A 24,423-nucleotide genomic window follows, 5' to 3' on the forward strand; every position below is an offset into this window, starting at 1 on the left:
GGATGGGTGGATGGATGGATGGATGGGTGGATGGGTGGATGGGTGGATGGATGGGTGGGTGGGTGGGTGGATGGATGGATGGATGGATGGATGGATGGATGGATGGGTGGATGGATGGGTGGATGGGTGGATGGGTGGATGGATGGGTGGGTGGGTGGGTGGATGGATGGATGGATGGATGGATGGATGGATGGATGGGTGGATGGATGGGTGGGTGGGTGGATGGATGGATGGATGGATGGATGGGTGGATGGGTGGATGGGTGGATGGATGGGTGGGTGGGTGGGTGGATGGATGGATGGATGGATGGATGGATGGATGGATGGATGGATGGATGGGTGGATGGATGGGTGGGTGGGTGGATGGATGGATGGGTGGATGGATGGATGGATGAGTGGATGGAGGGATGAGTGGATGAATGGATGGATGGAAGGAGTTAGATGGATGGATGGATGGATGGATGGATGGATGGATGGATGGATGGATGGATGGAAGGAGGTGGCTGGGTGGATGGATGGATGAATGGGTGGATGGATGGGTGGAAGGAGTTAGATGGATAGATGGATGGATGGAAGGAGGTGGATGGGTGGATGGATGGATGGATGGATGTATGGGTGGATGGATGGATGGAAGGAGTTAGAAGGAGGTGGATGGATGGATGGATGTATGGATGGATGTATGGGTGGATGTATGGATGGATGGATGTATGGGTGGATGTATGGATGGATGGGTGGGTGGATGGAAGGAGGTGGATGGATGGATGGAAGGAGGTGGCTGGGTGGATGGATGGATGGATGGGTGGATGGAAGGAGGTGGATGGGTGGGTGGGTGGATGGATGGAAGGAGGTGGGTGGGTGGATTGAGGTGGATTGGTGGGTGGATGCATGGATGGTTGGGTGGATGGATGGATGGAAGGAGATGAATGGGTGGATGGGTGGATGGAGGTGGATTGGTGGGTGGATGGATGGGTGGATGATGGAAGGAGGTGGATGGGTGGATGGAGGTGGATTGGTGGGTGGATTGATGGATGGATGGGTGCATAGGTGGGTGCAAGGAGGTGGATGAATGGATGGGTGGATGGATGGATGGATGGGTGTATGGATGGGTGGAAGGAGGTGAATAGGTGGATGGAGGTGGATTGGTGGGTGGGTGGACGGATGGATGGATGGATGGGTGGGTGGGTGGATGGATGGATGGGTGGATGATGGAAGGAGGTGGATGGGTGGATGGAGGTGGATTGGTGGGTGGATTGATGGATGGATGGGTGGATGATGGAAGGAGGTGGATGGGTGGATGGAGGTGGATTGGTGGGTGGATTGATGGATGGGTGGGTGGATGAAAGGAGGTGGATGGGTGGATGATTGGATGGATGAATGGGTGTATGGATGGATGGATGGGCGTATGGATGGGTGGATGGATGGGTGGGTAGATGGGTGGGTGGATGGAAGGAGGTGGATGGGTGGATGGATGGATGGATGGGTGGATGGATGGGTAGATGGGTGGGTGGGTAGATGGGTGGGTGGATGGAAGGAGGTGGATGGGTGGATGGATGGATGGATGGGTGTATGGATGGATACCAAAAGTTAGCCAAAGCTCTAGTGACATATTATGAGAAAAGGATGGCTGATGGCCATGAAAGCAGTTTTCATATACAGCATTTAAAAAAGGCATCTAATGGTTCCCATAGCCTCCATAGATGGTCTCCAAGAAAAAGGCATGATAGATGATGCTGAAGATACCCAATTGGGATGAAGCAGCATGCGGGAGATGTTAACACAGGTTGGTAATGAGTATCGTTTTCCCAGGGAGGATCTGTTTACCTTCATCCCCAGGCCGCCTAACTGATCTGATTGAGAGCATGTCTTCCTCTTTCCTGGTAATTCACACTTCAGCGGCAGCGCTGTCAAAGGCCGACATGCTGCAGATGTTGCGCACAGATTTGGCTGACAGGATGACAAGTGACGGCAGATTTACTCGCAGAGGCGGCAGCGCCCCTCTCGGTCCCTGGCGCTGATGTGATGAAAGCTCCGCTAATTGGGTCTGGGAGTCTTTTGCCGGTAATATGTTAGTAATCTGGGCTCGCAGTGGGGGGGCACGGGTCTATGCTGTGTAAATAGCCACAGATATACACGCCGCCCGCCATTAGCTTCAAGCAGAGGAGCATTTCTGCTGCCTCAGCTGATGTGAGGATTCACTTTGAATCATGTTGGAGATATCTGCTTGTTGAACGGAATAATTGGCTTTGCTGTATTACGCCATAAAGTCAAAATAGTAATCTCGGACAGTTACGTTTTCAACTGCTGAGTACAGGCGAGTGTTGATTGGTGGATGGAGAATTCTTCTTCCTTGTTACGATCATGTATTTTTTTATTCTTGGTTCTTATCAAAGGAGCGTTTATGTCCTTTATTGTCATGTATTCTTTTGTTGACCTTCAACTTATTAAAGCGGAGACCACTATTTTCAGGATATATGATCGTACTTGCAGTATCGCGGTTGGGTTATCGTTCTGTCACTATCGCAATTTTTCCTAATTTTTTTTCAGAATTCACAAATAAATGCAAGCTGTTTGGCGGAAGACTGCGGTCTATTATTAGTTAAAAGATATCCAAATACAAATCGTGTAGTTTTCTGCAATAACAATCTTTGTGCTTGGTTTGTTTATTAATTATTTTGATTTGCGTCATATTTTATGGGAACATTTGCTTTGGTTTGAGTCTGTTTTGGTTTGAGTCGCACCTTCTGGAAGGGATTAATGTCGCTAACCAAGACAGCGCTGTATATTAACTACAGTAAAGTCTCGTTATATCGATATTCTCGGGAGTCGGAAAAAATACCGATATAACCGGACTATCCATATATCCGATCCTGCACCGAACTGCATTAAAAGTGGGCGGATCTTTGATATGGCATGTAATTTTCTCCTTGAGTTCATGGATTGCGTATCTAGCATGCTTTTGTACTAGAATAAATTTTGTACTACAGTAAATAAAAATAAACTTACGCTGTAGTGATTACCGGTTACCGGGACATAATTCACCCCGGAACTATCGATAGGGAAGGTGTTGCCACCCGGAGGGGTAGGCGCGAGGGACGGGTGTTTTCCGCTGTGTGTGCTGCACTCTGGTGGTGGAAGTGTGAAAAATAAAGTTGACTGGAAGCAGCCGTTCGCCGTGTTCTTTTTTGGTATTGAAATCCTTAAGCAAAGATTGATTTAAGCTGCTTTTGTATCGATATAAGCAGACCAAATTGGCTGGCGGGAGATGAAAAGGGCATCGTAGTAACCGGATTATCATAATAACCAGGTATCGTACTAACGGAGCTAATTATATCATAAAAGACTAGAAATTTGCCTGGAAATGAAAATAGTATCGTAATAAGTAGTAATTCGTTTTAACTGATATCGATATAACAAGACTTTACTGTATATTGTAGGCTAACCAAAAAATGTAGACAAACTAGGCAAAATAATACAAAAAAATATTTCTGGTGTTAACTGAGTTTCCAACATATAAATCGTGCTGGAGAAAAATTGGCATATATTAAGAAATTTCTCAAAATTTAAGACTATGTACAAATATGAAATTGGAAAAATGCAACATACTACAGTACAGTACAGTACAACTACAGTACATAACAGCACGTAGTACAACAGTCTGGTATGTCAATAGAACACAAGGACAGTTATTCGGCTACAAATTAGCATAAATATGTAATAACTTACAATAACTTGTAATAAGTTTTATCCGACTTACTAATCTTAGACACAAAGTCGGGGTTTGTTGACAACAGAGGCTAGCATAAGACATATTGTTATATACGGAATTACGGAATTTATGACAGCAACGCTGCTTCAGCATCCATCTGCAGCCCTTAGCTAGCCATTGAAAGTCTTTCCTATAATGTTTGAAAAAATCAAATAAATAAAGAGTACAGTAGATTACAGCGTGATACATTACACAGATAGTGAGCTCCAGGGAAATGATGTGGGAAGAGAATTGAGAGCACCTGATTCCTGGTGTAAAGGACAGTTTGGAACTAAGGGATTTGATAAACGAGGTGTAATTTTAGCCGGACCCGGTACCCGGGGGTCCTTGGAGAACGCCCTTGTCTTGTGGTAATTTATGGATGCACTATTATGAGTCTGAGCGCTGACCGAGCTTCCCAGTGAATCTTCCTGATGTTTAGGATCGCACCACAGGACGTCGGTTCCCTTTATCAGCGTCGGACAACTCGCTTTATTGCAACAAAGTTCAGTTTTCATGATGAGAACCAAATCCCTCCCCGCCCCATTGCTGGGCAGCTTCATTTATTTAGCTTATGTAACGTTTGAGTGCATTCGTTAATAAAACGTGGCCTTTAAAAAGAATATAATGCAAAGCATTGCTTGGAGCCCTGCTGGGTCGGAGCCCGTTCTATCTGCTGTGTGACATTTCAGGTCATTAGGGCACGCTAGGTACCACATTAGCGGATGCATCTGTACACAAGAGACAAATAAATGAATGAGTTGACTTCTGATGTCAGTGTACCTGCAGTGACACCGGTGAGAATGTTGACGAGGTCGGGAGTTCAGGAGTTCATCTGCATGAGAAAGCTACTAAGCTTAATATCACGTGTACCGTTGACTGTTTTTTTGTGGCACCTCAAGGAAACCAGAAAATGCAGGAATTGACCTTCTGCACTGGATCTTGAGGAGTTTCCAAGTAAGAAGAAACATAAACATAACTGAAACGTAATTGAAAATACAACTTAACTGAGATTAATTTACATCCACCAGTGTGGAAATGTTATAAAGCCATTTCTAAAGCTTTGGGACACCAGCAAACCACAGTGAGAGCCATCATTTGCAAATGGCCAAAACATGGAACCCACCAAAATGAACGTTTTTTGAGGAACCAAGAGGTCACAAAAGACCCCACAACAACACCCAAACAACCACAGGCCTCATTTGCTTCAGTTAAGGTCAGGGTTCATGACTCCAACGTAAGAAAGACACTGGGTGGCAGAGCTCCAAGACCAAAACCACTGCTGAACAGAAAACATCTTGATGATCCCCGAGACCTTTGGGAAAATACTCCCATCACATCTGGCGTAAGAGTAAGCATTTCAGAAAAAAAACATAATAGCGACAGTAAAATATGGTGGTGGTAGTGTGGATGTCTGGGACTGTTCTGCTGCTTCAGGACCTGGAAGACATGCCCTGATTAATGGAACTGTCTGCTTTCGCAATCATTTGCAATCTCTTTCTGAGGGGGGGTAGGAACCAAGGATGCCAGTTTTATCCGAGTTTAATAGTAAAATGTTTGATGCCACCCAAGTCTTTGCGTCTTTAAGGGGCTCTGACATGATTAATCAACTTTTATTCTTAGTTCAAAAAAAGGGGTGACACCTCTCAGTATAAAATAAAGAATAAATAAACTTCTCTGGATGTAGATCGTCGACTTGGTTCAGTATATTATTCATCAAAATAGCAGTCATGCCAAAATGTTGTGTTGCTGCTGGATGTTCATCGTATCAAGTGACATGGACAATAAAGATAGACATGGCTGGAGTTTAAACAGCTGATTAATTTGCTTGGTTTTCATTGGCAAATAGAGACGTGTGTCATCAGCGCAGCAGCGGACGTTAACGTGTTTTCTAATGATACTGCCTAAAGGGGACATGCAGTATAAAGGCTGCACGGCACAGGTCCTAGTACGGAACCTGGTGGGATGCCATGACTGACCTTCAGGTTTCTGTATTCTTATTACTAATGAATACAAACTGCAGGCCATCTGACAAATACAGTAAAGTCTCGTTATATTGATATCGGTTATATCGAAGTACTGCTTATTATGATACTATTTTCATTTCCCGGCAAATTTCTAGTCTTTTATGATATAATTAGTTCCGTTAGTACGATACCCGGTTATTATGATAATCCGGTTACTACGATGTCCTTTTCATCTCCCGCCAGCCAATTTGGTCTGCTTATATCGATACAAAAGCAGCTTAAATCAATCTTTGCTTAAGGATTTCAATACCAAAAAAGAACACGGCCAACGGCTGCTTCCAGTCAACTTTATTTTTCACACTTCCACCACCAGAGCGCAGCACACACACACCGATTCCCGCACTTCCTGGTTCACAGGTCATGCTCAACCCGCCCCACATAGCTGGCCAAACACATGCCTGCAACAGAAGAACCAACTGACATAGCATACACACCTATTCCAACGAAGACACAAGCGTACAAATACATGTATTTAATTGTGTTGTATTCAGATATCTTTTTATCGCTTGCAATAATCACTGTTTTTCATATGTACATGCTGACGTTTGTGGTTTCTCTCGTGTGTATAGAATCTATACACACGAGAGAAACCACGAACGCAGTTGGTTCTTCTGTCCTTAAGCAAAGATTGATTTAAGCTGCTCGACATTGTTCTATACTATAGAACAATGTGCATTAGTGTATTATTGCCCACTTTTAATGCAGTTCGGCGCAGGATCGGATATATGGATAGTCTGGTTATATCGATATTTTTTCCGACTCCTGACAATATCGATATAACGAGACTTCCAGACGTTTTAAAAATGGAGGCCAGCAATCGGCACTGGACTAAGCAAAGTTTTCAAGACTGGACAGACGAAAAACTGGTAATACGGAGATGAAAAAAACGTGATGTTGATGTTTACGTTTTACTGGGCATGCCCTATTGACTATTCTGTTTGATTTTCACGGCGCATGTAGACAAGAGATTGGAATATTCCTTTCCATGGATATGATTGTTTCCCGAAAGGTCATTCGGAAAGAGAAAAAGTGTTTTGTGGCTACTGTGGAGTGTCTGAAAAACACTGCTATAAGAAACGGTTTGATGACAGCCATCTTGAATGTACAATGAAAATATCAAGTTGGGTTGGGATTACTAAATGGGACGATATTTTACACCAAGATTTGCATTTGGAGCGCGTGACTGTACGGCATATTTTTTCACCGATTCTGGCTCCGTCTGGCAGACGCATGCATGATTTGCGCATTAATCCACCGTGAGTTAGTGAATATTTTGAACTGTGGCGGGATTTAATCCTGATGAGTGTTTTTCAGCCTCAAGGCAAGGCCGCTCCGTGGCAATTTGTTGGGAACGAGCTGAACTGACAGGTGGCGAAAAAGCGGCAAACGGCGTCCAAATCTGTCGCAAAGAAGGAGCATGTTCCCGTGCCGCCGATGGCGCGGTGTGACAATCGCGGATATGGAGGCGGAGCTGGCTGCGGGCCTTGCGATGCTGCTACAGAGTGACTTAAGCGCGGAGGCGAAGTTCTGCGACACTCTTGTCGGCTAGTTCCTGTCTTCCCCATCTGCGGTCGCAGCCGGGCAGTCTGGTGCTTTGGCAAAGACGTGTTGGAGGATGTGGAGTGATCAAATGCTCCACAGAAACGGACGTGGCAGCAATGAAAATGGAGGCGCACGGCGTCACGTGGCGCTCCGCCATTTGAGAATTTTTTTACACTTTTACAAATAAGTCTGTGCGGCCATCTGGACTCCTTTAATGACTCTCCTATTTGTGTATTTTCAAGGCTGTTGCTTGAAAATCCTCCCCTCCGTTTTAAAGAGCAGGTGTGAAGCACAAAAAATTATCACGCTTTCTTTCATAACAGCATTCGCACGCCAAAGAAAAGCGCTTTAATCTATCAAGATGTCCAACATCGTGTCGGTATTTCATCAGTATTTCCCCTCATTTAGAGCGCTGGGTCCAAAAGGCGAAGGCTAATCAGATTTCATACTTCAGTCCAGGAACATTCGCCTCAAGCCTGGCTTTGGGTTTTTCCATACGCTCGCATATGAATATGCATAAACTCCTCTTTCATACCCCCAGTGATCTGTGATGCTAAATATGACTCACCAAGTAGGGATGTAAATCTCTTTATGATCGCATCTATGTACATACACGGTGGGATGTGGACTATATGTGTGTTAGGTCGGTTCCATGGAGCACCTCATCCACATCAGAACTCTGGTTAGAATCCGGAGTGAGTCCGGATACAGTAGCAGAACCGTGTGAGCTTTATTACCGATTTCCATGCAACAGATTCATATGTTTTTTTTTCCGGCCGATGCCGATACCGATTTTGCTTGGGCCGATATTTGTCGCCGATACTGCTTTTGCTCCCTCAATTGATATGAAAAGATTATATTTAAATTTGCATTGCACCGCAGCAAGAGTACAGAATCAGTTAAGCAGTACAAAATACACAATATAGAAAAATAAACAATATAAACAACCCAAGTATTAACAAAATCAACAGTTTTATCCAGAGTTATATACAAATACAGTATGTAGATAATATGAAATAAGATAAGATATATGACCGGTCTATACACTGAGATCTTGCTAGTTAGTTAATATAAGGCATTATAGAAATACTTCACATAGAACTCAATACAGTAAAGTCTCGTTATATCGATATCGGTTATATCGAAGTACTGCTTATTATGATACTATTTTCATTTCCCGTCAAATTTCTAGTCCTTTATGATATAATTAGTTCCGTTAGTACGATACCCGGTTATTATGATAATCCGGTTACTACGATGCCCTTTTCATCTCCCGCCAGCCAATTTGGTCTGCTTATATCGATATAATAATAAACAAACTAAAGTTGACTGGAAGCAGCCGTTCGCCGTGTTCTTTTTTGGTATTGAAATCCTTAAGCAAAGATTGATTTAATCTGCTCGACATTGTTCTATACTATAGAACAATGTCGAGTCCATTATTGCCCACTTTTAATGCAGTTCCGCGCAGGATCGGATATATGGATAGTCCGGTTATATCGGTATTTTTTCCGACTCCTGAGAATATCGATATAACGAGACTTTACTATATATTGCATAGCGCTGTAGAAGTCTATTGGGAGCAAAAAAAAATGACAATGATAACAAATATGCCAGGTCTCAAGTTTAAAGAAATATTTATTGAAATGTAAACACTGAACACAGTAGGATTCAGATTTCTTAAACAATCATTTAAACCAGGGGTCTCAAACTCAATTTACTTGGGGGCCACCGGAGCTAGGGTCTGGGTGAGACTGGGCCGCATCAGGTTTTCCAAAAAACAAAAAAAACGCATTTATTAAAAACATAATACAAAATAAGATGGAAAATAAATAAACAAATCAAGAATATAGAAAATCAATAAATCATATTAAAATGAACAAAGCATTATTAGAGCCCTGTAGACATGACAAAACACGACTATAGTCACATTTATACTCTTTTTATTTACAACATATTGCGCAACTGCAGGGTCTTGAGACACATGCTAACTCGCAAACTAGAGAGCTAGCGACCTAAACGGTAGCCTTCAAGTTATTTCCTTTCAACTTAAATAGCCAAAAAACTTACCACTTCCACACGGATAGGGAGGATAACTATTAACAGTAATTTAACCTTTAACATGAACATGAATCAAACGTAATAATTTTTTCTGGGTACATGATACCAAGAATATCTACCTGTGTCAATGAATGCATTTTAACATCCATGTAAAGAAGCGCTACCCCAGTTTCCAGTCGCTAATGAGATGGGAGAAGAAATGCTGGCAAGAAGTCGCGCCGATATTCAAAGCGAACGCTCCTTGACACGAACGCACTTCTTGACATTTTCAGCCCAAACTGTGCGCGCAGAATAATAAGCCAAAATTTATGAGCCGAGGACTCTTGGTTCGATCATGCACAAACAAGCCTATTTATAGAGTCGTCCTCGCTCGCAGGTCGTCATGGCTGCCAATCTCATGGCATGCACGAGCCATACGAGGGATTTAAAGATGGATTCACACATGACAGAATCCAGGCCAAGAAAGAACAATAATGATGAAACGTATCAGTAAAGCTACGCAGGGAAAATTCATTATTCATGAATAAAAGTAAAGAATGTGCTTGTGAAATCATAAATAATTCACATATGATTGGATTATTCAGTGGCTTGGCAGAATTGTCTATTTGTGCGGAGGCAAGACGTATCATGTTCTCCTTAGCAACTCATTCAACGCTTCTTCACAGCATACGTCAACAACTGGATGAAGTCAAATTTGGTTTGTCGTCCTTGTACAGTGGTTTTTTTTCAACCTTTTTTGAGCCTTTCATGTACCCAGAAAAAATGATTACGTTTGATTCATGTTCATGTTAAAGGTTAAATAACTGTTATCCTCCCTATCCGTGTGGAAGTGGTACGTTTTGGGCTATTTAAGTTGAAAGGAAATAACTTGAAGGCTACCGTTTAGGTCGCTAGCTCTCTAGTTTGCGAGTTAGCATGTGTCTCAAGACCAGGGGTCTCAAACACACAGCTCGCGGGCCAAATGTGGCCCGCAGGACACTAGTTTGAGGCCCCCGCCTTGATATGAAAGTTTAATGTTTGATATGGATGCTGTATGGTATCATGTACCCAGAAAAAATTATTACGTTTGATTCATGTTCATGTCAAAGGTTAAATAACTGTTAATAGTTATCCTCCCTATCCGTGTGGAAGTGGTAAGTTTTGGGCTATTTAAGTTGAAAGGAAATAACTTGAAGGCTACCGTTTAGGTCGCTAGCTCTCTAGTTTGCGAGTTAGCATGTGTCTCAAGACCAGAGGTCTCAAACACACGGCTCGCGGGCCAAATGTGGCCCGCAGGACACTAGTTTGAGGCCCCCGCCTTGATATGAAAGTTTAATGTTTGATATGGATGCTGTATGGTATCATGTACCCAGAAAAAATTATTACGTTTGATTCATGTTCATGTTAAAGGTTAAATAACTGTTATCCTCCCTATCCGTGTGGAAGTGGTAAGTTTTGGGCTATTTAAGTTGAAAGGAAATAACTTGAAGGCTACCGTTTAGGTTGCTAGCTCTCTAGTTTGCGAGTTAGCATGTGTCGCAAGACCAGGGGTCTCAAACACACGGCTCACGGGCCAAATGTGGCCCGCAGGACACTAGTTTGAGGCCCCCGCCTTGATATGAAAGTTTAATGTTTGATACGGATGCTGTATGGTATCATGTACCCAGAAAAAATTATTACGTTTGATTCATGTTCATGTTAAAGGTTAAATAACTCTTAATAGTTATCCTCCCTATCCGTGTGGAAGTGGTAAGTTTTTGGCTATTTAAGTTGAAAGGAAATAACTTGAAGGCTACCGTTTAGGTCGCTAGCTCTCTATTTTGCGAGTTAGCATGTGTCTCAAGACCAGGGGTCTCAAACACACGGCTCGCGGGCCAAATGTGGCCCGCAGGACACTAGTTTGAGGCCCCCGCCTTGATATGAAAGTTTAATGTTTGATATGGATGCTGTATGGTATCATGTACCCAGAAAAAATTATTACGTTTGATTCATGTTCATGTTAATGGTTAAATAACTGTTATCCTCCCTATCCGTGTGGAAGTGGTAAGTTTTGGGCTATTTAAGTTGAAAGGAAATAACTTGAAGGCTACCGTTTAGGTTGCTAGCTCTCTAGTTTGCGAGTTAGCATGTGTCTCAAGACCAGGGGTCTCAAACACACGGCTCGCGGGCCAAATATGGCCCGCAGGACACTAGTTTGAGGCCCCCGCCTTGATATGAAAGTTTAATGTTTGATATGGATGCTGTATGGTATCATGTACCCAGAAAAAATTATTACGTTTGATTCATGTTCATGTTAAAGGTTAAATAACTGTTAATAGTTATCCTCCCTATCCATGTGGAAGTGGTAAGTTTTGGGCTATTTAAGTTTAAAGGAAATAACTTGAAGGCTACCGTTTAGGTCGCTAGCTCTCTAGTTTGCGAGTTAGCATGTGTCTCAAGACCAGGGGTCTCAAACACACGGCTCGCGGGCCAAATATGGCCCGCAGGACACTAGTTTGAGGCCCCCGCCTTATGTTTTTATTTTTCTGTTTTTAATAAATGTGGATAAATGTGGTTGAAAATCACTGTCCTAGTAGATGTTGAGTGGATGTTAAACCTGATGGAGAACGAACACCTTGGACTTTGTGAGTGCGTCATCACGGAGTAAGTGTCCTTGTAAAACGGATGGAAGGGCTGAATGTGTGTTGCAGTACCAACGCATGTTTCCGCCGCACTCCTGCAGATTGCAGATGAGGGGGCACAACCTGATCAAAAACATCCTCGTTCTGTGGATCTAACCGTTCATAGTTACTAAGCAACCGCTTCAAAACTGAAGAAATAATAACTTCCGTGTTCTGGCGGCTGCACCGGGGCAAATAAACTGTACAGTATGATACAGTATGATACTGCTCGTCTTCCGATATCTGTCCAAACGTTCTGGGAAGAGCTGGAACGTTTCTGTTGTCAACTCTTTATCTTGTACCTTGGGTGTCCTGAAAGGCGCTTAAAAAAATTTATTATTATTATTATTATTAACTTCCAGACATCCTCAGTCTGCATGCCAGTTCTGTTCCCAAGTCGAGTGTTAGGGTAAGTCGGAATTATAAATATATTTCATGGGAACTGCTCTTTTTTGGGAATTTTGCCCATCATTCTTTCCCTTTCTGTGCATTACAATGCCAGAAAACTAGTTAATATCAGCTAGCTAAACACCTATTTCCACTATGACGCCCTCTAAAAAAACGTCTACCAAGGTTCCATGGTTTGCTATCCATGCTGTGATCATGCATGAACACGTACACCAGGGGTCTCAAACTCAATTTACTTGGGGGCCACTGGAGCTCTGGTCTGGGTGAGACTGGGCCGCATCAGGTCCCCCCCCCCAAAAAAAACGCATTTATTAAAAACAAAAAAATGAATAAACTTTGCTTTGGTTCCGATTTTCTACAATAAAAGCTCTGATAAAACATTCCACTGTTCTCAAATATCTTAATTTTTATTTTTCTACACAAAATAAGATGAAATATAAATAAACAAATCAAGAATAAAGAAAATCAATCAGTAATAAATAAATAAAATAATAACAATAAAAGGGCAAATAATAAAAATTTAATTATTATTATATTATATATTTATAATTATATTATAAAGAAAATCAATCAGTAATAAATAAATAAAATAATAATAATAAAAGGGCAAATAATAAAAATTATTTGCCCTTTTAATAATAATAATATTATTATTGAATAATAATAATAATAAAATAATTAAAATAATAATTAAATAATAAAAATTGTTTGCCCTTTTATTATTATTATTTTATTTATTTATTACTGATTGATTTTCTTTATAATATGTCGAAAGAATTATTAGCTATTAAAGAATTATTAGCTGAGTTTATTAATAAATAATAAATAATAAATAATAAATAATAAATAATAAATAATAAATAATAAATAATAAATAATAAATAATAAATAATAAATAATAAATAATAAATAATAAATAATAAATAATAAATGAAATGTTTTATTATTGGAGAGTTTTGTCTATTGACGTTGACTTCCTATGTCCAAAGAATTATTAGCTGAGTTTATTAATAAATAATAAATAATAAATAATAAATAATAAATAATAAATAATAAATAATAAATAATAAATAATAAATAATAAATAATAAATAATAAATAATAAATAATAAATAATAAATGAAATGTTTTATTATTGGAGAGTTTTGTCTATTGACGTTGACTTCCTATGTCCAAAGAATTATTAGCTGAGTTTATTAATAAATAATAAATAATAAATAATAAATAATAAATAATAAATAATAAATAATAAATAATAAATAATAAATAATAAATAATAAATAATAAATAATAAATAATAAATAATAAATAATAAATAATAAATAATAAATAATAAATAATAAATGAAATGTTTTATTATTGGAGAGTTTTGTCTATTGACGTTGACTTCCTATGTCCAAAGAATTATTAGCTGAGTTTATTAATAAATAATAAATAATAAATAATAAATAATAAATAATAAATAAAAATAATAAATAATAAATAATAAATAATAAATAATAAATAATAAATAATAAATAATAAATAATAAATAATAAATAATAAATAATAAATGAAATGTTTTATTATTGGAGAGTTTTGTCTATTGACGTTGACTTCCTATGTCCAAAGAATTATTAGCTGAGTTTATTAATAAATAATAAATAATAAATAATAAATAATAAATAATAAATAATAAATAATAAATAATAAATAATAAATAATAAATAATAAATAATAAATAATAAATAATAAATAATAAATAATAAATAATAAATAATAAATAATGGGATGTTTGATTATTAAAAGTTAATAAAAAATAATAAAAATTATTTGCCCTTTTATTATTATTATTTTATTTATTTATTACTGATTGATTTTCTTTATTCTTGATTTGTTTATTTATTTTTCATCTTATTTTGTGCAGAAAAATAAAAATTAAGATATTTGAGAACAGTGGAATGTTTTATCAGAGATTTTATTATAGAAAATTGGAACCAAAGCACTGACAAAGTTTGTATATTTTTGTTTTTAATAAATGCGTTTTTTTTTTTTTTTTGGAAAACCTGATGCGGCCCAGTCTCACCCAGACCCTAGCTCCAGTGGCCCCCAAGTAAATTGAGTTTGAGACCCCTGATGTACATGTACAACTGGTGTCCACAGTATGACAAGTCAGTGTGATGTATCATACGTTACGTCAGATGTTCGATGTTCCCGTATTGTCTGAATGACAAAAGCCACCGAGGCGAACAATCACATCTTCTACACATCTGCTTTAAAATCCCAACCGTACCTTCCTTGACTTCCCTGCAGGAGCACCTCACAGCCTTTCCGACTTCCTTTGTTCTGAAACAAACCAACAGCAGCTAGAACGTGTCCGCACCCTACACAGGAAGTGGACAAAAATGTCTAACATAGCAATTTGTAGCTAGTTATTAATTTATTCAAAGTTTGGTCAGCATTTATCTAATGAGAGAAACAAGATGTTTTCTATGGTGTTCTCCAGAACTTCTGTTGACGTTGTGGTTGTAGAGCATTTTCATACAGGGTCAGACGAAATGATCTGACTCATTTGAAGGTTAAATAAAAGGCAAATAAAGTAAAGAAACCAAAAAGTGTTAATGCCATTGTGTTTTGTGATGTTTTAAAAATTGCAGATCCAGTAGCTCTAAAATTGGTAACCCATAAGAATATTGGGGTTCCCAGCTGGTACGGGATCATGTGTACCAAGATTGAAGAGCAAACGGAACGTTGGTTGTGTTGCTGTTACAGATTGGTTTGTTTTGATGAACGTTGCCACAATGAAAGTGTGATACTTTTTGTTTCTTTACTTTATTTGCCTTTTATTTAACCTACAAATGTGTCAGATCATTTTGCCTGACCCTGTATGTGAATCAAGATGTTTTATGTTTATTTATTGAATAAAAATAAAAATAAAAATAAAAATAAAAATAAAAATAAAAATAAAAATAAAAATAAAAATAAAAATAAAAATAAAAATAAAAATAAAAATAAAAATAAAGTTTTATTATTGTAGAGTCTTGTCCATTGATGATGACTTCCTATGTCGAAAGAATTATTAGCTGAGTTTATTAATAAATAATAAATAATAAATAATAAATAATAAATAATAAATAATAAATAATAAATAATAAATAATAAATAATAAATAATAAATAATAAATAATAAATAATAAATAATAAATGAAATGTTTTATTATTGGAGAGTTTGTCTATTGACGTTGACTTCCTATGTCCAAAGAATTATTAGCTGAGTTTATTAATAAATAATAAATAATAAATAATAAATAATAAATAATAAATAATGAATAATGAATAATGAATAATGAATAATGAATAATGAATAATGAATAATGAATAATAAATGATAAATGATAAATGATAAATGATAAATAATGGAATGTTTGATTATTGTAGAGTTTTGTCCATTGATGATGACTTCCTATGTCCAAAGAATTATTAGCTGAGTTTATTAATAAATAATAAATAATAAATAATAAATAATAAATAATAAATATAATGTTTTATTATTGTAGAGTTTTGTCCATTGATGATGACTTATGATGACTATGTCCAAAGAATTATTAGCTATTAATAAATAAAAAATAAAAAATAAAAAATAAAAAATAAAAAATAAAAAATAAAAAATAAAAAATAAAAAATAAAAAATAAAAAATAAAAAATAAAAAATAAAAAATAAAAAATAAAAAATTATATATAGTTTTGTCCATTGATGATGACTTATGATGACTATGTCCAAAGAATTATTAGCTGAGTTTATTAATAAATAATAAATAATAAATAATAAATAATAAATAATAAATAATAAATAATAAATAATAAATAATAAATAATAAATAATAAATAATAAATAATAAATAATAAATAATAAATATAATGTTTTATTATTGTAGAGTTTTGTCCATTGATGATGACTTATGATGACTATGTCCAAAGAATTATTAGCTGAGTTTATTAATAAATAAATAAAAAAATAAAAAATGAAAAATAAAAAATTATATATAAATAATGGAATGTTTTATTATTGTAGAGTTTTGTCCATTGATGATGACTTATGATGACTATGTCCAAAGAATTATTAGCTGAGTTTATTACTAAATAATAAATAATAAATAATAAATAATAAATAATAAATAATAAATAATAAATAATAAATAATAAATAATAAATAATAAATAATAAATAATAAATAATAAATAATAGAATGTTTTATTATTGTAGAGTTTTGTCCATTGATGATGACTTCCTAGCTGAGTTTATAAATATATAAATTTATACCAAACAACATAACAAAAACAAAGATCAAAGAATCCAAATATATCACTTTTATCATGCTAATATGGATTAGATGCCAATACAAGCCTGCTATGGATTCTATCAATATTTGTCTGGCTCCCACCTTCTCTGTTGGTTTCTCATGATTCCCAACCAACCAAATGAGGACATTCTGTACAGGAGAAGGTTTTTTATTTTCAGGAATGGAAGGAGTGGGTTTTGGCTCAGTGTTGTTTATGTGTCACTTGCCACAACGGATATCAGTCCAACTCGCTCCTCGGAGAGCCGGCGCAGCGCAGCCAGCTGCTTCTCCACATGTTGGGAAAGACTGTCAAGGCAATTGAAATACTATTTCATACAGAAATGTCATTATTAGGCCGCCTGCGTTCTCCGGCTGACCTGGCTTGCTAACCTTTGAACTGATGTGAAAGGTGCACTCGTGCGTTTCTGCAATCCAGATTTTAATTTCAGTTGGAACATCTCAGATGAAACGGAAATAGATCTAAATTGCTTTATGATAATGATGGGTGGGAGAGGGAGGACAATCTGACTGCAAGAGTTCAAGTCATATTCTTCTCTTTTGTGTGTGTCGAACCGGATCTTCCCAACAAATGTTAGGGTCTGGAGATTCCCGGCGTATTGGCTCATTAAATATTCACCCATCTGATCCTGCATGAGATCAAAGATTCCGTGATTTAAAACCACCGATGCATCACACAAGAAATGTTTCAGGCTACTTGGGTTCCACAGTACCGGACCCCAGCGCCACAGTTGCTCTTGTTCAGACATTTCCATTTGGCACTGTTGGATCTTAAGGAGGTTCTAAATCAGGGGTCTCAAACCTGCGGCCCGCGGGCCAAATGCGGCACACAGGAAGCTACTTTGAGGCCCCCGCCTTGATATGAAAGTTTTTTCATTGTTTGATATAGATGCTGTATGGTATCATGTACCCAGAAACGACAGCTTAAAGCTAAGTCATTGTATTAGCAGTGAAGCTACAGGCTTATGACGCTGCTTCCAGATGGAACCGAGTACGATGCTAACTTGCTAATTGGGTAAAATTATGAAGTTTCATTAATGTTCATGTTAACGGTTAAATATCTGAAAAATAATAATTTGTCTACCCACCAACTGTATGTGGTTTCTTTTTACATTTTTCTTATTTGCTGTTTTATTATTATTTTATTAATTTATTACTGATTTATTTATTTTCTTTATTCTTGATTTGTTTATTATTTTTTTTACTTATTTTGTATAGAAAAATAATTGTTTTTAAAAATGTAAAAATTTAAAAAATTAAAAATAATAATTTTTTTTTAAATAAAAAGATATTGGAGAACAGTGGAATGTTTTATCAGAGCTTTTATTGTGGAAGCCCGGAACCAAAACACTGAAAAAGTCAAAAGCATTGAAGTTTATTTATTAATTTTTTTTCTGTTTTATATATTTTTTTTTTATGTTAAACCTGATGCGACCCAGCTTCACCCGGACCCTAGCTCCAGCGGCCCCCAGATAAATAGAGTTTGAGACCCCTGTTCTAAATAGAGATTCACAATGTAAAAAGAAGAAAAGAAAATCATTAAAGTAAGCAATCCTTTGCAAAGACGCATTCAAGTGAAATTTTTTTTTTATGAAAGATAAGTTAAAAATGTGAATGGTATGATAGCAAAAACATGTTTTTTGAGTAATACATGGAATATGAAATGATGAAAAATTTTCATTACGAAGATATTTCAAGAAAATGTGATTTTTCACCCACTTATGCATCTAAGGCATAACTTTTTGACTCGCGGGCCGCATTGATATATATATATATTTATATATTTATATTTAAATATTTTAAAAATAATAAAATATTATAATAATTACAATAAAATTAAAATAATAATTATTAGATTATTATTATGTAAAATATGCAAATATATCAATAATATTATATATAATTAATATAATAATTAGCATTAATATAATAATTATAATAATCATAATAGTTCTAATAATAATTATAATAATCTAATAATAATAATAATTATTATTATTATTATGTGCTTGTGTCCCTTTTTTCAGGAGCACTTTGTAAACAACAGACCATGTCAAAAAAGGAAATTGATAAAACCATCAAAAGGTTGGCTCAGGCCATGATGCCAGGTTGTATGTTGACTTTAAATGAAATACTTTGGAAAGATTGGACGGGCCGGTTTCAAACACTTGGCGGGCCGGATGTGGCCCCCGGGCCGTAGTTTGCCCACCCCTGATCTAAGGGTTAAGAAGAAAATAAGGTATTCAAAGGCCGTGTTAGCACAAAATTAGAAGGATAGCACCAAACATGGGTCGTTGAAAGGTGGAATAAAGTTTTATTCGCACCTCAGATGTCTTCCGTACAGTGGAACAATGGAGCTTCGGGTTGTGCAGGGGTGTCAAACAGCTATGTGGAGATGTGGCCGATGGAGGGATGGATATTCCGACCAATGTTCCAAGAGCCCAGCAATAAGACAATAAGAGCAACTGCATAATTCCCAAACAGATTTGATTTACTGCCCTGAGGCTTCGACAACGACCGCCTCAAGCAAAAACTAGTCAGTCCGTTGTTATGAAAAGTCCAAACGTTTGATTCCCTTACACGTTCATATGTTGTTATGAGTCGGAACTTTCCGACGGGGTTTGCAGTTTTTTTTGCAGTACATTCTCCCCACTGTGCTGCCTGTCACTTAGCGCTCTCGACGGCTGACAATTTGAAAACCTCGAGACTGACAGCTATGAATGGCGAGATGTCGACACTTTTACTTTGCAGCGGCGCGACTCAGCAAAGAAACGACTGCTAAACAAATTGCTTCCACCCAGGAGAACGTTAAGCGGAAGAAAAATGATCAAATGACAAACATTGTCGTCGTGTTGTGTTTTTCCGTAGGTGGCCAACTTGCTGCGACTCTTTCAGATCCCGCAGATCAGCTACGCTTCCACTAGCGCCAAACTCAGCGACAAGACACGATATGATTACTTCGCCCGCACCGTGCCGCCTGACTTTTTCCAGGCTAAGGCCATGGCTGAGATCCTGCGTTACTTTAACTGGACATACGTGTCGACGGTGGCATCCGAGGGGGACTACGGTGAGACCGGAATTGATGCTTTTCAACAGGAGGCTCGGGCACGGCACATCTGCATCGCGACCTCGGCCAAAGTGAGCCGTTCCATGAGCCGATGGAGCTATGAGAACGTGATTCGCTCTTTGCAGCAGAAGTCCAACGCCAAAGTGGTTATTCTGTTCACTCGCAGCGAAGACGCTCGCGAGCTTCTGGTGGCGGCCAACCGCATGAACGTCACGTTCACTTGGGTGGCCAGCGACGGCTGGGGGGCGCAGGAGAGCGTCGTGAGAGGCAGCGAAGCCGTGGCCGACGGCGCGTTCACCATTGAACTGGCCTCGTATCAGATCCCACAGTTCAACGACTACTTCACCGCGCTCCACCCGTACAACAACACCAGGAATCCTTGGTTCAGAGAGTTCTGGGAGAACCAGTTTCAGTGCAGCCTCCACGATTTAAGCTGCGGGAAGCACTCCCTGCGAGAGGATCCCTTCCAACCGGAATCCAAGATCATGTTTGTGGTGAATGCGGTTTACGCCATGGCCACCGCGTTGCACAACATGAGGCAGGCCTTGTGCCCAAACTCCACCAAGGTCTGCGAGGCTCTTAAACCCGGCAATGGCAGGAAGTTCTATCGGGACTACATTCTCAAGACAAAGCTCGAGGGTGAGTGAAATCAGGGTCGCGGGGGTGCTGGAGCCTATCCCAGCTGTCTTGGGGCGAGAGGCAGGGTACACCCTGTACTGGTGGCCATGCAGCCAATCACAGAGCACATATAGACAAACAACCATTCACACTCACATTCATACCTATGGACAATTTGGAGTGGCTAATTAACCTAGCATGTTTTTGGAATGTGGGAGGAAACCGGAGTACCCGGAGAAAACCCACACATGCACGAGGAGAACATGCAAACTACACACAGAGATGCCCGAGGGTGGAATTGAACCCTGGTCTCCTAGCTGTGAGGTCTGCACGCTAACCACTCAACCGCCATGAAGCCTTTTTTTTGTTATTATTATTATTATTATTTTTCATTCATTCATTCTTTGTTTTCGGTCGAGAGGCGGGGTTCACCCTGGACTGGTGGCCAGCCAATCACAGGGCACATATAGTCAAACAACCATTCACACTCACATTCATACCTATGGACAATTTGGAGTGGCTAATTAACCTAGCATGTTTTTGGAATGTGGGAGGAAACCGGAGTACCCGGAGAAAACCCACGCATTCACGAGGAGAACATGCAAACTACACACAGAAATGGCCAAGGGTGGAATTGAACTCGCGTCTCCTAGCTGTGAGGGCTGTGCACTAACCACTCAACAGCCGTGCAGCCCTTTTTTTGTTATTATTATTATTATTTTTCATTCATTCATTCTTTCTTTTTGGGCGAGAGGCGGGGTACACCCTGGACTGGTGGCCAGCCAATCACAGGGCACATATAGACAAACAACCATTCACACTCACATTCATACCTATGGACAATTTGTGTGGCTAATTAACCTAGCATGTTTTTGGAATGTGGGAGGAAACTGGAATACCTGGAGAAAACCCACGCATTCACGAGGAGAACATGCAAACTACACACAGAAATGGCCAAGGGTGGAATTGAACTCGGGTCTCCTAGATGTGAGGGCTGTGCACTAACCACTCAACCGCCGTGCAGCCCTTTTTTGGTTATTATTATTATTATTTTTCATTCATTTATTCTTTCTTTTCGGGCGAGAGGCAGGGTTCACCCTGGACTGGTGGCCAGCCAATCACAGGGCACATAGAGTCAAACAACCATTCACACTCACATTCATACCTATGGATATTATTATTTTTTTTAATAAAATGATGGTTCATATCATCAAAATGTATATCCATTTATGTAACCGTTGAATGAAATCGGCTTGTTTGTACACGGTATGGGGGTGGGGGGGGGGCAACCCGTGTGTCTGGATGCGTATGGAAGAGAGATTTACATCCCTCCTGGGTTGCACCATAGCAGCATTGCAAAACATACGACAGGCAAAGTTAATGAAAATCCGGAAGAGCGGTCATTGTCCTTCACTTGCACGGAAACGCTGACCTTCTTGGTGGGAATTTTATAGGAACGATGTCAATGGGAAGTACTTTGATCATTTACAAGCCTCTGAGGGTTGCAAACTGTAGGTTCTTTAAGGACGGACATAATTTAGTTCAGATTGCTTCTGTATTTTAACCTTCTTCTGATTCATTGTCCCCAACAGCACCGTTCCGCCCCCCCGAGACGGATAACATCGTCCGCTTTGACGCCTTTGGTGACAGCTTCGGCCGCTACAACATTTTCCACTACCACAAAGAAGGTGGACGCTACATCTACCGCAAAGTTGGTTACTGGGCTCAGAGCCTGACCCTGAACACAAGCCTGATCCCCTGGGATGGCCAGGGGGCGCCCGCGTCCCAGTGTAGCGACCCCTGCAGGAAGAACGAGGTGAAGAGCATGCAGCCGGGAGACGTGTGCTGCTGGATCTGCATCCCTTGCCAGTCCTACCAGTTCTTGCAGGATGCGTTCACGTGTGCGGACTGCAGCTTCGGACAGTGGCCTCTGGCTAATCTGACAGGTTGTTATGACCTACCCGAGGAGTACATTCGCTGGGAAGATGCATGGGCGATTGGACCTGTCACCATTTCCTGCCTGGGGATGATGTGCACCCTCTTTGTCGTCGGTCTGTTCTTCAAACACAACGAGACGCCCGTAGTGAAGGCTAGCGGACGTGAGCTGTCTTATATTCTTCTGCTGGGGGTGCTGATGTGCTACACAATGACTTTCATCTACATTGCCAAACCTTCCACGGCGGTTTGTACGCTACGCCGTTTAGGCTTAGGAACCTCCTTTGCTGTATGCTACTCAGCGCTCCTAACCAAAACCAATCGCATCGCTCGGATCTTCAACGGCGTTAAAGGCGGGGCCCAGCGACCTCGCTTCATCAGCCCGGCCTCCCAGGTTGCCATCTGTGGAGGTCTGATCTCATGTCAGCTGGTCGTGGTGGTGGTCTGGCTGCTCATCGAAGCCCCAGGAGTCAGAAAGGAAGTGAACCCCGAGAAGAGAGATGTGGTCACCCTCAAGTGTAACAGCAAGGACTCCAGCATGCTCGTGTCTCTCACCTACAACTGCGTCCTCATCATACTCTGCACGGTTTACGCCTTCAAGACCCGCAAGTGCCCCGAAAACTTCAACGAAGCCAAGTTCATTGGGTTCACCATGTACACCACCTGCATCATCTGGCTGGCTTTTCAGCCCATTTTCTACGTCACTGCCAGCGACTATAGGGTGAGTCGTGGGAAGTATATGCATGCTTGTTGGAGACTCGCTGCTTGTGCCGCTCCCGTCAATCACAAAGTGATTTGGGTACATTTTCCCATTTGTGCAACTCAGGCCAGGGACAAAATATGGCCCGCAGAACTGTTTGGAAAACAGTTTAATAAGCCATACCTTTGGTATAAAAATTCACAACCATTCTGAATAAGGGTGCCAAATTCAGACCAGTTATTTTGCACACTTTGTAATAAACTTTGCTTGTTACATATCGCAAAAGTTATTAGAAATGCATCATAGTAATCGGTCATACAGTAAAGTCTCATTATATCGATATTGTCGGGAGTCAGAAAAAATATCGATATAACCGGACTATCCATATATCCGATCCTGCGCCGAACTGCATTAAAAGTGGGCAATAATGCACTCGACATTGTTCTATAGTATAGAACAATGTCGAGAACACGGCGAACGGCTGCTTCCGTGTTCTTTTTTGGTATTGAAATCCTTAAGCAAAGATTGATTTAAGCTGCTTTTGTATCGATATAAGCAGACCAAATTGGCTGGCGGGAGATGAAAAGGGCATCGTAGTAACCGGATTATCATAATAACCGGGTATCGTACTAACGGAACTAATTATATCATAAAAGACTAGAAATTTGCCGGGAAATGAAAATAGTATCGTAATAAGTAGTAATTCGTTATAACCGATATTGATATAACGAGACTTTACTGTATTTTGCAATAAATTCTTGGAATAATTCTTGCATTTTGCAATAAACTTCGGTGCATTTTGTAATAACTTTTTCAATATGTAACAAGTTTATTACAAAATGCAAAATAACATTTGCAATATGTAAGAGGCTGACCGTTCTCACCCACAGTGCACTGGGATAGGCTCCAGCATACCCTGCGACGCCGATGAAAATAAGCTGCATAGAAAATGGATGGATGTAACGTATGTAACGAGCTATTACAAAATACATTCAATAACTTTATTACAAAACATGACAGATTATTACAAATTGTGGTGTTATTATGTAATAATGTGTTATTGTTACATATAATAATATTATATAATTTACATAATATTATGTCATTATATTATATATTTTTATTTTATGTATTTATTATTATTTATTATTTATTTTATTAATATAATTATATATTATATTATTATATTATCAATTATATTATTGTTATACCATAAAAACAAAATGAAATGCCTAGAAAAATGCTGCATATTAAAAATTCGGCCATCACAAATCATAGGGTGCAAAGCACAGAAGCCGCAGCATTTTCTTATTAGAATAATATTTATTATGATTATTATTAATATTCAT

The 24,423-nt window shown here is 38.9% G+C and overlaps 1 protein-coding gene across 2 annotated transcripts in view; it reads left to right on the plus strand.

Moving 5' to 3' along the window:
- Positions 1 to 24,423, plus strand: part of grm2a (glutamate receptor, metabotropic 2a) — a 42,116-nt gene that overhangs the window by 11,454 nt on the left and 6,239 nt on the right. For both annotated transcript variants that reach the window (XM_058055250.2, XM_078798448.1), the window contains 2 exons: positions 19,623 to 20,460; positions 22,032 to 23,095. In XM_058055250.2, the coding sequence (XP_057911233.2) occupies positions 19,623 to 20,460; positions 22,032 to 23,095 (1,902 nt within the window). The remainder of the gene's footprint in view (positions 1 to 19,622; positions 20,461 to 22,031; positions 23,096 to 24,423) is intronic.

Source organism: Doryrhamphus excisus, linkage group LG18, assembly GCF_037039965.1.
Source record: "Doryrhamphus excisus strain RoL-2023G ecotype Guam linkage group LG18, RoL_Dexc_Guam_v1.1, whole genome shotgun sequence".
Classification (NCBI taxonomy): domain Eukaryota; kingdom Metazoa; phylum Chordata; class Actinopteri; order Syngnathiformes; family Syngnathidae; genus Doryrhamphus; species Doryrhamphus excisus.